Source organism: Rhodamnia argentea, chromosome 3 (assembly GCF_020921035.1).
Source record: "Rhodamnia argentea isolate NSW1041297 chromosome 3, ASM2092103v1, whole genome shotgun sequence".
NCBI lineage: Eukaryota > Viridiplantae > Streptophyta > Magnoliopsida > Myrtales > Myrtaceae > Rhodamnia > Rhodamnia argentea.
The window spans coordinates 28,999,680-29,014,247 of record NC_063152.1 but is presented as its reverse complement, the minus strand read 5'-3'; the positions used below and the strand labels follow the sequence as shown (position 1 = coordinate 29,014,247).

At 41.9% G+C, this 14,568-nt stretch overlaps 1 protein-coding gene across 3 annotated transcripts; it reads left to right on the top strand.

Annotated features, from left to right (window-relative positions):
* The first annotated feature begins 9,030 nt into the window (after positions 1–9,030).
* LOC115743173 (cellulose synthase-like protein D2) lies at positions 9,031–14,421 on the top strand. 3 transcript variants are annotated; one of them, XM_030677844.2, is made up of 4 exons: positions 9,031–9,215; positions 9,730–10,546; positions 11,241–12,048; positions 12,343–14,421. In XM_030677844.2, exons 2-4 carry the CDS (start codon positions 9,780–9,782, stop codon positions 14,104–14,106), a joined length of 3,339 nt encoding a protein of 1,112 aa, XP_030533704.1. In that variant the 5' UTR covers positions 9,031–9,215; positions 9,730–9,779; the 3' UTR covers positions 14,107–14,421. The 3 variants fall into 3 exon arrangements, with proteins under 3 accessions (XP_030533704.1, XP_030533707.1, XP_048131757.1); XM_030677847.2 differs by lacking the exon at positions 9,031–9,215 and adding an exon at positions 9,238–9,530; XM_048275800.1 differs by lacking the exon at positions 9,031–9,215 and having other exon boundaries at positions 9,603–10,546.
* The last annotated feature ends 147 nt before the right edge of the window (positions 14,422–14,568 follow it).

Below are 14,568 nucleotides of genomic sequence, written 5' to 3'. Positions count from 1 at the left end.
GCTTTCTCTGTGCTGGGCCTTTGTGTATCTGCGAAAACAATGCAATTTGAAGCTCAGTAGGGTTTCAAACCTTCGAGTAATGTTGGTGTGACTTAATTCAATCTTGTCTACTGCACTATTAAAAGGTTTACGACTAAACTGGTCAAATTGAAAGATTTAGGACCGAATCGGAACAAGTGTAATATGATTTCTCCAAATATCCAAGGGGTATGCATTCTAGCCGCTTTCCAATTTGAATTTTGTGATCTCTTGGTTCCACTTGGCTTATTTCTTCATACGCCACCGCCACATGGGATGACCGCTGTATAGAATAGCTTCTCCCGTGCATTGGGTCACAAGCTTTCCTCGATACCACCGGAGACCATTTTGTGCGGAATTGATCCTAGTCAGGTTATCTACGCATATCTATCCAGTGTTTTTGGCCTATTACGATCTTTTATGACAAAATTCACGACGAAATGTGTATGATTGCTACGTGTTATGAATGTTTCTTGATTTCTCGATAGATCCCGGGATCCCATCGCGTAAATGATCTGAATCCTGAAGGGCAAAGAAGTCAAAATAACGTGATTATAAAAGCCCGGGGATATCCGAGAACTTTTGAGCGCATTCTTCCCTCGTTTCATTCAGCAATCACGCCGTCTCCAACTCTCACGCCACCAAAAACAAACACGGAGAAATTCAAAGCAGAGACGCCCACGCGACAACATATCCAATATGGGAAAAGGGCTTTGGTGGGTGGGACCCACGCGCTTCAAACTGGGGCCCCCATGCCCTACCCCTCCACATGGGCACTTTTCCCACGTGCCGGTGCCGAGGTTTGCTGGTTTGCCATTCACACCATTCGCTTAGGCCCACACTACCTCGTACCCATCAAGGACGCGGCTCGAGGATCCCAGGAACAACGGCAAATTAAACACGAGCTATTACGCCGGTGCATAAGTCTGGCCTAACCTTAGATTAGCAAAACGCCTTCTGAAACACAGACATTAACGGTTCTAGAGTCGGTCCAAATTCCACTTGAAATCTAGAACTTACTAATTAGAATCAATTTTTAAAATTTTTAAAATCCGAAACTTACCCTTCATATCATGTAGTATGGAACCTACCTCGTCATAGGTTTTAAGGTATACATATGTTCCATATAATTCCTAATCGAACGAATGCAGTGAATCGTGACCTCTAATGACTATCATTTACTTCTATAAATGACCACAACTCATATGTAGACACGCAAAGAATATGAAACATTAATAAAGTAAAAGCAAAAAAGTGTTAGTCGTAAATATCGATGGCAATGGAAGTTGGATGAGAGGAGCATTTAGAGACTCATCGTAGAGGAAGTTTCACACTGATATTTAGAGAGAGGCTAAGTCCGCTTGATTACATGATTCAAGGGGCTTTATATAGGCGAGAGAAAATACAACTAGATAAACACAAACATTGGATGCACAGATCCACCAACACTTATCATTAAATGCCGTGTAATACCGCAGGTTCTTACAAAGACATAGAACAAGAAAAACACAAAAACTTGTTCCAGATTTTAAGGTCTAAGGTCTAAGGTGATGGAACCCGAAACTTGTTTGTCGGAAACGGTTCTCTAATTTTTGGAACTTAGAACTTACCCTACCTACTTTAGAAATTGGAACCAAACCAAGGAACTGATTCGGTTTTCTAGTTCCTAGTTCGACCCTAGAAGCCATATGGGCACGAATGAGCTATGACCAAAGCGAACAATATCGTGTTGGCTACAAGCCGGGCTACTTGCCTTTAGAAATATCGGAGTTGATATGGGGATTCGGGTTACGACTACGTCCCGACACCATGTAAGTTAAACATGGGCCATTGCGTCGGTAGTTAAAAGTCTTGCGCAATCTTAAACTAGCACCACGCGTTTTCAAAGCCATGCCGGTACGAGTGAGCTGCAATTGAAGTCTGATAGTTGCATGCCGTGGAAATGCGATGGTTTGCAATTTGCGTAATTCTTTTTTTTAATATTCTGACAAAAACATCCTTATAATTCCGGACAAGGTCAATATTTTTTCATTAGAATGGACAAATTCTAATTGACTTGGCCGACAGAAACACCGTCTCTCTTGGATGGAGGCATGAAATCTTCATGTGAGAAGCTTCGGAGATGCACGTGCTCAAAGTTGGCGAAGAAACAGTCAATAAACGCAAGCTTACAACGGACAGCTTTATGCCGACTACTACTAATAATAATAATCATCAAATGCTTGTCTCCACCTTCATATCTCTCTCTCCAAAAAAAAAAAAAAAAAAGATTTCCTGGCCTGTCTAATTTTTTATAAGAATAACGTGGACCCCACAGTAAATTTTAATCAATTATTATTTATCTTTTGGGGCCCAAACAGACTGTTAGCATAATAGTCACTCATCCAAAATAATGTTATATAATCAATTCCTTTAATATAAATGCCGAGCATTTCTTTTCTTATAAGTCTATAAATGATAAAATAGATGGAATTGCCGGGATTTATATCCGGATAAGCTTTTAATGGGAAGCACACATTTCTTGACACGATGCAAATCTCGAATATGAACTTTTATAATTATGCGAATTTTGAATGATATTTCAAATTCAGATGGAAAAATAAGAAAAAAAGAGTACCTTTTGCTTATGTTTACTATCAATTTGCAAACCAACGGGCCTGTCTAGGCGCATTAGGGAAACATCATTGCAGCCACGGAGATTAGCACGTTGACTTTTTGAAAAAAAGCACCAAAGTATATATAAAAATATGCTAATGATCCTGTTCTTTCTCGTTAACCCATAATTAGCAGTCGTTCGGCTCAGTGACCTAATGATGGCTTCATGAAAAGAATACGAGGCTAATAATTAACGCCGAGGCAAAATTAATCTCGCCTAATTGATTAAAGTTTGGTTTAAAGATGGTTCGTGGTCAAATCCGGTGCGCAAAAGGCGGCCAATCCTCTCTTACTTTGGTCCCGATGTGCCTGCAGAAAGAGAGCATTTTGCTGTTCGCGTAAGACCAAGAACTTTCGGCACCGACTGTTGTAGGAACTTGTGTGCCTAGAGCATTGACACATATTACGAGAAAATGCTAGCGACATGGGGAATTCCATCTTATTTCTCGTTCACGCGATGCTTATATTACATGACATTTAAAAATATTACGAATGGATTAAATGGTTCGTGACCATTGCAAGTATCAAACGGGGAATTTGCACGGAAACTGGTACCAGAAGTCGTGGTGGTAATGTATGGTTGCAGCGTATATATCGAACTCGACGAGAGGGACATTCAACTTTTCTCTCTAGGCTATGCTTCTCAAATTTTATAGCGTGATGCAATCTTTTTGGTTATTTGATGCAAAATGGTACTCCCACCAAAGAAAATCAACTCTTCACTTTAATCTTATATGAAAAATACGGTAACTAAAGACCTAAAAATGGATAATTTATCCCCTAATTAATGCAAATTTAATTGCTAACCTCATCCAACTCCAAAAGGAAGGCCAAAAGGGGCTCTTTCCACGTTGAAAGAGTGTTCCAATTTGGCTGAGTTAGGCGTCAACCTTGTCAAAAACAGACACATTTCTGACCAAGCTTCCACACGGGCTGAAAATCAAAATGCAAGTGGGTTCTTAGCAAACATCTTTGTGCGGCTCTATCAACTTTCTCCGCACCATGGAAGGCTTCATTCGAAGGGAAATCAAATTGGTTTTCTGGTTTTTGCAAGCCATTCTCTAGATCCGCTTTTTGACGGAAAATTCCTTCCGGCAAATTTTTTTTTTCTGATGTTTCAGTCTTTGGACGACGGAAAACTAATTGACCTACGATAAACGTTTTTCATGGACCGAAAATAACAAGTTTAGATTGAGGAAAAACGACTTCCCCTTATGACAAGAAGGAAATCACTTTCCCTAAACCATCAAATTAGACTTTCATAGGTTTGGTTTGCTGAAAATCATTGGTAAAAGGAGAACTACCAACGGTCAAAGAAAATATGCATGATAATTAGGAAAATGAATTCCTTAAAATCTCTTGATGCTCGATGCTTGATTCTTTGCATATTTACCTACGCGATTCTATTGTTTCGTTCCCGGAAAACGGGGTTGATATGATGTTCAAACGAGAGGTAGTAACCCAATACTAGATATTATTAACTTGATAAGAGAATAATAAGTGAGCTGCGTTAAATTTAAGCTGGTTCTGTAAATAGAGTTGGTAAATATAGGGGGCTGTTAATGAGGAAAACAAAAATTGACACCTCAATGGAAAAGTTGATAGACGAATATAAGGAAGAAACAAACACCGGTGAGTCGTTCAAACAAGAGTTGGTAACTCTAAACTAATGGGTAATTTAATCTGACAAAAGTTGACAAATCCCTCCATTTGGGTTGGCAATCTCATAAAAAAAGTCAGATAAATTCGACGCGTTGGTAAGTTATGCAAATGAAAGTGGGTAAGTTAATACAAGAATGTGAATTTGCAAACTAGCAAAAAGTAGGTAATTTAATTAAAAAAATGTGGGTAAATTGCCGACATGTTTTCTCCAACGAAAAGTCACTAATAATTTTTTCACCAGCAGATTTTTTACACTTAACAGCATTAATTTTAACCTCTCCTTCATAGACAATAAGCGTAGCTGCGGGAAATTTGTTAAAAAAGTTCTAAACTATTCGCATTTTTGTCAATCCGGATCTAAATCTTTTCATTTTTTGCCGATTTAGTCCTATTAGTTAAAATTGGTTGACGTGAACTACTTGACACCGCTGGCGCTGATGTGATTAATTTTTAAATATTTTTTTTTATCTTTTTTCTATCCTTTTCTTTGGGTTTAGAGGCCGGGACCCTCGTCAAACCTTGGGTGAAGGGTCGTGACCCTCGCCCACCCTTGCTGTGCTTGTGACCAGATTTGGCCACTAACGACTCTCACCTGTCCATGCAAGCGTTGTGCCACGTAGTTCACGTCGGTGATTTCCGGCCAATAGAACTAAAATGACAAAAAATGGAAAAAAAAATTAGGATTGAATTAGCAAAATTGCGAAAGATTTATGACTTTTTTGACAGTTTTTCCACGTAGCTACATATCTACCATTTCTTCCGCAGGCCTTCGAATTTTTTTTTTCAATTTTTTAAACATAACTTTGTAATATAATAAGCTAGATCAATCAATATTGCGCGTATTAATAGGCTAACTTACTAAAATCCAATCTAAGGGTTTCGATAACGATAATATCGTTCCTTTGTACTTACGTGAAACCGCGAAGATCGTGGCATAACAGCATCAAAGATAATGACCTTTTTTGTTTAACCTAGCTTACCATAAAGTCCAGATAATTCACGTAAGACCCACGATTTTGATGCAAACTAAGTAGGGTTGTCTTCATTCGTCTGGTCTGTCTCTTTGTATTTTCCTTTGTTGCTAATTTATTTATTTATTCAATTACAACCAGCAACTAAAAAACTAATGGGAGAATCCTTGGTCAAAATCACAGATTTATCCACGAACAATTCTATGGAAGACGATGTCATCGCGATTCTGGGAGCACCCGCCAATAGGAATCGAGTGGACCCTGTCGTGCATGTCGCGATCGGACGTGCATGTGTGGACTCTCCTTCCATTGATTTGGACATTTAGCTTACGAATTCCATCAAGTATGATTGCCGGAACTTTTTCCTTCTGATAAAGTACTTCCCGGAATTGCTTCACCGGCCAATTACGAGCTACTTTTTTTTTTTTTTTTGAAAATTATCCGAAAAGTCTTAAACCTATTGTACGGTGGCCAATTCAGTCTTAAACTTTTTAATTGTGCTAGTTTAGTCCTAAATATTTTGACGATTTTCTAATTTAGTCCTAAATCTTTTAATAATTTGTCAATGTATTCTTTCCAGCCAATTATCAAAATAATGGGTTTACGACTGAATTGATACAATTGGAAGGTTTAGAACTAAATTGGTATATTGTCAAAAGGTTTATGACCGGACCGATACAATTAAAAGATTTATGACTGAATTGGTTACCATATAATAGGTTTAGGATTTTTTTTGGGACAATTTTCCTTCTTTTTTTTTTTAATTTTTAGTTTGATACAAGTTAAGGCGAATATCGTTTACATCAGTTATATCTCCCAGCCAACCAATTAGGTGGTTGATCGAGTGGTTCAAGAATTAACTTGTAAGGCGAAGATGACAAGTTCGAGCCTTTGGTCTATCTAATGGACTGAAGCGGTCCGCTAAACCTACCGAGGTTTACCATGCCCGAAGCACAAATTCGGTTGATTGATTCAACAGCCAACTCATTATCTTGAAAAAAAGAGCATTTTATCCATCAATAACCAAAATAAATTTTGCGCGCGACATGACTCGTTGTCTTGTCGAGTGAGTAAACAAGCGCTGAATAATCTAATTATGCCGCCTCTACTCATGTAGGTTGTTCAAGCGAGCCCTTTCTAATGTTGAGACTTCACTTGAAAGTCGATGATCAATCTCGAGTTCTTCATTACATGTTGAGACCCCTTTCGAATGTTGAAAATATTCAAACGGTTAAAGAACAAGAGACCCGATCTCATATCATGTCAAATAATTGACTAAATAACAAAATCGTGGAGATACCTAGCTTTGTGGTCGGAGAGGCGGCCACACTTGACATTCACCGCCGCCGGAGAAGGACCCCCCCGGGGAGAGGCGGCTCGGCATGGCGGAGAGGTGGCCTAGCACAAAGGAGTGGCGATGGTTATGGAAAAAATCCGATTTTTCTCGTATTTGCTCTTTTAAAAAATACTAGGGTTAATACCATGAAAAACCCTAAACTGGTATACCCGTGACAAATTTACCCCAAACTATTTTTTTGACCACGAAAAACCCCAAACTGGTACATATGTGACAAATTTACCCCAAACTATTTTTTTTACCACCAAAAACCCTAAACTGGTATATTTGTGACAAATTTACCATAAACTAATTATTTTGACCACGAAATACCGTAAACCGGTACACATGTGACAAATTGACCCCCCGTTAAATCGTCACTTTGTTTTGGCTTTTGGTCCGCTACCGTATGGGAGGACACAACCCTTGGTGCTCCACCCATCCGTGCGCTATGATGGTGTCATCGTACAAGAAGAGACTGCTGAAGGAAGGAGATTCACGATTTGACATAAATAGGTAAGCCTTAGGGGCGACCAGCGGCAAAGATCCCGACCATGGAGACCATGGGGATAACCCGGTAACAATGATTCGGAAAGCAAGTCTTCGATCTTACAAAGAAAGGCGATGGCTCGAAGACCTCGTCTCTAATGCTTTTGCCTTCCACGAGACCGTACCTGTCGGATCCGAAGATCGCCTATCTCAAATTGATAAACCAGTAACAAATAAAGGGTTAAAACCCCATATTGGTATGCCCGTCAACTATCACATGTTACTAAATCAACAATTTGATAGTTAAATTTAATGAAAATTAACGGAGGGTAAATTTGTCACATGTGTACCGGTTTAGGGTAAATTTGTCACGGGTGTACCGGTTTAGGGTTTTTTGTGGTCAAAAAAATAATTTGGGGTAAATTTGTCACAAGTGTACCGGTTTGGGGTTTTCCATGGTATTAACCCAAAATACTATCATGATTTATCCTACCCCCTCTCCCGATATTTTTTTTTATCTTGGATATATTTCCTTATTTGATCATATCCTGTGCAACTGCTAAACACAGAATAGGATAAAAACATATCATATTCTGCCTTATATCCCGACGACTAAATGCGGCCTAAGATTTTATGCCTATTGTATGATCAGGTCGCGAAATCACATGAATGGGTCAAAGCCCAACATTGATTAGGCAATTTCGAGAAGCTTTATTCCCAGAATTGCCAATTGTGATCTGAGGAGCAGGTGAATCAATCAAGTGCACAAAATATAAAGACCAAAGAACTGGCATAAAGAGCCGCACCTCGACAATTCCGTTTGAGCCCAATCATTGACCAAATACAAGAAGGGCGGCAAACCGCAAACCGAGTCGGGTGGCATCATTAGTAATATCCCGGTAGCAGCGAGGGCATTCTCGGTACACGAATCGGGAGGATTCGGCGTACGAGGAAGGTAATGCCCATCATGCAAGAAGGCATGTCTTATTGTCTGGTAATGAACAGCTCACGTTCCCCAGTTTTTTCTTTCCCTCGTGGGCTATCCTACGCGGCTAAAAAGGAAATTAAAAAAAAAAAGAGAAAAGGTAAAATTTGATTAATTCCAGTTGAACGTGAACATGAACTCGAAATCCACCGTCCGATTGAAAAGTCAAATTTAGAAGGTTCAGATGCTCGCTTCGAAAGTACGTTTATTGAGCATTAAATTCATAGCCGGCTTCCTTCATTCAGTTTTAGGATGAATTCTCCAATTGTGATGTGGACTTTCCAATTCAACAACTTCTCATCTTCTTCCATTTGGCAGTGGCAGGATACTTTCGAGATTCGATTAGATTGCAGAACATCGCCTTTTATCGTCATTTTCATGGTAATAATCCTCTTTAATTCGACGTTTCGTGACGCGAATACTCTAAGTTATTATTACCCAATACTCTCTTGCAATAAATATATCGTGATGCTTCGGAATATGAGATTGTATCGAATTTCTACGTAAAATCGGATTATGTGAATCTCGAAAATTAAATAATCACGCATCGAGTTTCGAACCCATGCAATCTTTGGCCATCTTTATCTAATGTCATATGAGAAATGCAAGTTTGGAATGTTTTCTTTTCTTTCTCCTGGTCATTAAAAAAAAGTATACCTTACCAAAAAAAAGGAAAAAAAAAAGTATGATTCATGAAAAATGCTCAGCCGGTTGCAGTGCCCGCACCATAGCGGTGCCCGCACCAGATCCTTACGCCGTTGCCGCGTAAGCAGTATCGGCCTCCCCGATTTGTTTCTTTTCCCTTTTCTTTTCTGCAAAATCCCAAAATTGACCTCAATAAAGTCCCTGATTTGCGGCTTTTCACACGCCCTCCGTCTTCTCCCCCAAAAAGTCAGTATAAACTCGCAGATCCTCTGGGTTTTCTATTTTCATCGTCTCCCCACCACAGTCGCTTACGCGAACCGTTCTCTCTGCTAAGCTTCGCCATTCGCGACAAAATCGTCGAGCTTCTCAGAATTCTCTGTGTGTGTGTGTGTGTGTGTGTCCAAGAGACGACCTGTTCGGCGACGCCTGCTGCATTCTTTTTGTAGATGAAGTGGTACGCTCTGTTTTTTCTTCGCGTTTCGTTTGAGTTCGCTAGAAGCAGGGGGCTTCAGTTTTTTCAACTGTTGAGCGGGCTGAGGCGTTGATGTATGTTAGGTGAGTTTGAGTGACGTCAGTGCGATAGGAGAGTAGTTGTTTGCTGGAGGTTGGACTTGGTCTGGTGACGGTGATGCGTGACTGCCGATCACTGACGTCTCGGGAAGGTTTTAGAGAGAGAGAGAGAGAGATTTGAAAATGTCTGGCACGCGCTTGAAGCGTTGAGTTTGAAGCCGTGAGATCCTTGGTTAATCAAAGGAGTTGGTGTCTTTAGGTACGACTTTAAGCCTCTCGCTCTGTGATTTGCTTCTTCGTTGATCGAGTCCTGCATGCTCTGCTTTCAGTCCACAGAGAGAGAGAGGGAGAGAGAGTTGAAAGAGAGAGAAATCTGAAGCTTATCATCTGCGAGTCTTTCTTGCTGGATTTATATCAACAAATATTTTCATCCTTCCATTTTCTTGACAAAATTTCAGGTTGCTCTGACCATCGCACCCACGATAGAACAGAAGAATTCATTGGCACAATGGCTTCTGATTCACGCTATCCAAGAACACCGTCTTCAGTTCCCCAAGTTAGCCACTACAGGGATGACCTAGACAGCGAAAGGTACAGCAGTGCGGATTTTACTACCTACACGGTCCAAATTCCCCCCACGCCAGATAACCAACCCATGGAGTTATCCAAACTGCCCTCCTCCAAGGAGCGGGTCGAGGATCAGTACACCTCGAGTTCGATGTTCACCGGCGGTTACAACCTCGCTACGCACGCAAGTTTGAAGGGGAAGGTGATCGAGTCCGAAACCAGCCACCCGCAGATGACCGGCGTGAACGGATCGGAATGCGCGTTACCCGGGTGCGACGGTAGAGTAATGAGTGACGAGAGAGGCAATGATGTGGTCCCTTGTGAATGCGGCTTCAGAATTTGCCGGGATTGTTACAAGGAGGTGATGAGGACCGGTGATGGGATTTGTCTGGGGTGTAAGGAGCCCTATGAAGGGAAGAATGCAGAGGAGTTGAAACTGGATGGATCGCAGGCGTTGTCGAAGATGGAGAGGAGGTTGTCCATGATGAAGTCTGCTTCCTTCAACAGGAGTTCCACCAATGAGTTTGATCAGAACCAGTGGCTATTTGAAACCAAGGGGAGTTATGGGTATGGAAATGCTATGTGGCCAAAGGATGATGGGGATGGAAATTCTAACGGGTTTGGCGACCCCGCCGATCTTGAAGACAAGCAATGGAGGCCGCTTACTCGCAAGTTATCGGTATCAGCTGCCATTCTTAGTCCATACAGGTGATTCATTTCTCTATTTGCGCACCATATCCTAGTCCTACTCCCAAGTTCTGCATCGAAATCCTTGTTCATGAACATTTGAACTTCAGCTGAGGCATATAACAATCTAGGAGAAACTAACCGCCTAATGTTGTCCACCAAGTGGTGCCTAGTTTACCTAATCCAAGCATAATCGGAAGGGCAACTCGTCTTGTGTAATGCCCCATTGCATATTTGTCTTTGCAAGGCTTAGCTAGTTTGACTTTGAGAAAGACTTGAGAAAAAATTTGAAGGCAGGATCAGGACTATCAGAAATTGCTTTATGGCGTGCATTTCAGATATCTTAATGCGAGATTAGTCTGGTTAAATAGTTATGATTCCTGATGGTTTTATGAAAGGTGTATGTTGAACAACATCAAATGCATCCTGTTCTGTTGAAATGTCACTGAGATAATGCGTCTGTCGTTCTTTATAACAACTGATATTCCTCTAACGCCTATGGACACGTTGACCATGAATTTGTGCATCTCCTTCTGTGAGAATTCATGTGTTGATCAGGGTGGCTTAAGAGTGTTGTTGTTGTAGCATAACATCGATCCTGGTGAACTTTGTTGGATATTTCATCCGAGATTTTATTTCTTTACCAGCCACGTGATCTTATCTTTAGCATGTTAATTTCCAACTAACGCATTTTCAATCCTTCGTACTCTTTTAGGCTCCTGATCCTTGCAAGAATGGCCGTTCTTGGATTATTCTTGGCATGGAGGGTCAGACACTCCAATGAGGATGCGATCTGGTTATGGGGTATGTCAGTGGTTTGTGAAATCTGGTTCGCATTCTCTTGGCTACTTGACCAGCTTCCGAAGCTCTCTCCCATCAATCGCGTTACTGACCTAGATGTTCTAAAGAGGAAATTTGAAACACCTAATCAGAACAACCCCACTGGGAAATCTGATCTTCCAGGCATAGATATCTTTGTCTCTACTGCAGACCCAGAAAAAGAGCCTCCACTTGTGACTGCAAATACCATTCTATCCATTTTGGCAGCCGATTATCCGGTCGAGAAGCTTTCCTGCTATGTTTCTGATGATGGGGGAGCACTACTAACATTTGAAGCCATGGCCGAAGCTGCTAGTTTTGCCAACTTGTGGGTACCATTTTGCCGGAAGCATGACATAGAGCCAAGAAATCCCGACTCCTATTTTAATCTGAAGAGAGATCCATACAAGAACAAAGTTCGGCCAGACTTTGTCAGAGACCGCCGGAGGATTAAGCGAGAGTACGACGAGTTTAAAGTTCGAGTAAATGGTCTTGCTGACTCTATTCGGCGACGTTCGGAGGCTTTTAATGCTCGAGAGGAGATCAAGGCTTTGAAGAAACAGAGAGAGAATGTTATCGATGATGAGGTGGAAAATGTGAAGATCCCGAAAGCTACTTGGATGGCTGATGGAACCCATTGGCCTGGCACTTGGACAGTTACTGCGCCTGAACACTCCCGAGGTGATCATGCTAGCATTATACAGGTAAAAATCTAATGCATTTTCTGACCATTATGCTGTTCGTTACATGTGTTTAAAAGTTCAAAATTTCTAGGTGGCTCGTGTCTAGTTTAGTCGTTTTAGCTTTGGATGTTTTGATGAGACTTTTGCGGTGATAGAAATTTTCGTTGATTCTTTGCTAGTCCCGCTTCACTTTCTTGTGCTATGAAAGTGTTTCCTAGAAACCTCTTGGATTACTTAAACACACACCTTTTTGGTGGCCCTTTTGACCTATAATCGCAACTACATGTGCTCATCAGATGGATTACATTGATTTAGGTGATGTTGAAGCCTCCAAGTGATGAACCGCTTAAAGGTACAGAAGCTGATTCCAGGTTTATGGATCTAACTGAAGTAGACATACGTCTACCACTGTTGGTGTATGTTTCCCGTGAAAAGCGACCTGGTTATGACCACAACAAGAAGGCTGGGGCCATGAATGCTCTCGTTCGAGCCTCGGCGATAATGTCCAATGGCCCCTTCATCCTTAACCTTGACTGTGACCACTACATCTACAACTCTGAAGCACTGAGAGAAGGTATGTGCTTCATGATGGATCGCAGTGGGGACAGACTTAGCTATGTTCAGTTTCCTCAGAGGTTTGAAGGCATTGACCCATCCGATCGCTATGCCAACCACAATACAGTTTTCTTTGATGTGAACATGCTTGCTCTCGATGGCATTCAAGGCCCAGTCTATGTAGGTACTGGATGTCTATTTCGCAGGATTGCACTTTATGGGTTCGACCCACCTCGGATGAAAGAACGCAGTAATTGTTGCAGCCACTTCTTTGCCCATCGCAAGAAAGCCGCATCTGTTGCTTCTGCCCCTGAAATTTCCAATGGGAACCATTCTCTTCGAATGGGGGACCCTGAAGATGAAGAAATGACCACTGCACTGATTCCTAAGAAGTTCGGAAATTCATATATGCTCATTGATTCCATACCTTTAGCTGAGTTCCAAGGCCGACCCCTTGCCGACCATCCATCTGTGAAAAATGGACGGCCTCCTGGTGCTCTTACTATGCCTCGACAGCTTCTTGATGCATCAACAGTTGCAGAGGCAATAAGTGCCATCTCATGCTGGTATGAAGATAAAACCGAGTGGGGCGAACGAGTAGGGTGGATTTACGGGTCCGTCACAGAGGATGTTGTGACAGGGTATAGGATGCACAATAGAGGATGGAGATCTATATACTGCGTGACCAAGAGAGATGCTTTTCGTGGGACCGCGCCCATCAATCTCACCGATCGGCTCCATCAAGTCCTGCGGTGGGCAACAGGCTCGGTGGAGATATTCTTCTCTCGCAACAATGCCATAATGGCCAGCGGCAGGATGAAGTTCCTTCAGAGGATTGCTTACCTCAATGTGGGAATCTACCCTTTCACTTCCATCTTTCTCATCGTCTACTGCTTTCTCCCGGCGCTCTCTCTATTCTCTGGGAAGTTCATTGTGCAATCGCTCAATGTGACCTTCCTTACTTACCTGCTTGCAATCACCGTGACCCTCTGCCTTCTTGCAATACTTGAGATAAAATGGTCCGGTGTCACGCTGGAAGAATGGTGGAGAAACGAGCAATTCTGGTTGATCGGTGGCACAAGCGCGCATCTTGCTGCTGTGATGCAGGGGCTACTGAAGGTGATTGCAGGGATAGAGATTTCGTTCACCCTGACGTCAAAATCGTCTGGCGACGACGATGATGACGAGTATGCGGACCTCTACATCTTCAAATGGACGGCTCTGATGATACCGCCGATTACAATCATATTCACCAATCTGATTGCGATCGCCGTGGCCTTTTCCCGAACCATCTATAGCACCAACCCAAAGTGGAGCGAACTAATAGGCGGCGTGTTCTTCAGCGTCTGGGTCTTAACCCACTTATATCCTTTCGCGAAAGGACTTATGGGAAGGCGAGGAAAAACGCCGACTATAGTGTACGTCTGGTCGGGTCTTCTAGCGATTACCATCTCTCTCCTTTGGGTGGCTATCGATCCTCCATCGAACAACTCTGAAATCGGGGGATCATTTCAGTTCCCATAGCATCACCGCTCGCGAAGCTTCGGCCAATAAAACTGACGGTGCAAGCAGGACGACCCAAACCGAAGATACAAGACGGCACAACTTGGCATGTAAACATCATTGTTTCTTCTTCAGATGTAGAGCGGTTTATAGTTTTCCTCGTTTGACTTCTAGCATTCATTCTTGCATTCTTTCATTACAAAGCTATATGGACTCCACAGCGTCTTCAGATTACCAAAATAGGCCTCTGTTTTTTCGTGCACAGGCTGGTATACCAGTGATACATACTTCAGCTTCTTGTACATCGATTTAGAAAGAATAACTGAGATCTTTCTTGAGAGTGTTGACTTCTTTATCAAGAAACTTGGTTAAGATCTTCCGAATGTCAAAGTCAACTCATTCGATGTGGAATTCAAATCCTTACTTCATTTACTCGAACAAGAATCATAATTTCTCTTACAAGATTCTACGACTCCAATAAAC

What these genes read in the sequence shown, in the direction of transcription:
- LOC115743173 (XM_030677844.2), top strand. Translation starts at nt 9,780, where the DNA reads ATGGCTTCTGATTCACGCTATCCAAGAACACCGTCTTCAGTTCCCCAA. An exon ending in GCCATTCTTAGTCCATACAG is followed by an intron (nt 10,547 to 11,240) that starts GTGATTCATTTC and finishes GTACTCTTTTAG; the next exon opens with GCTCCTGATCCTTGCAAGAA. An exon ending in ATCATGCTAGCATTATACAG is followed by an intron (nt 12,049 to 12,342) that starts GTAAAAATCTAA and finishes ACATTGATTTAG; the next exon opens with GTGATGTTGAAGCCTCCAAG.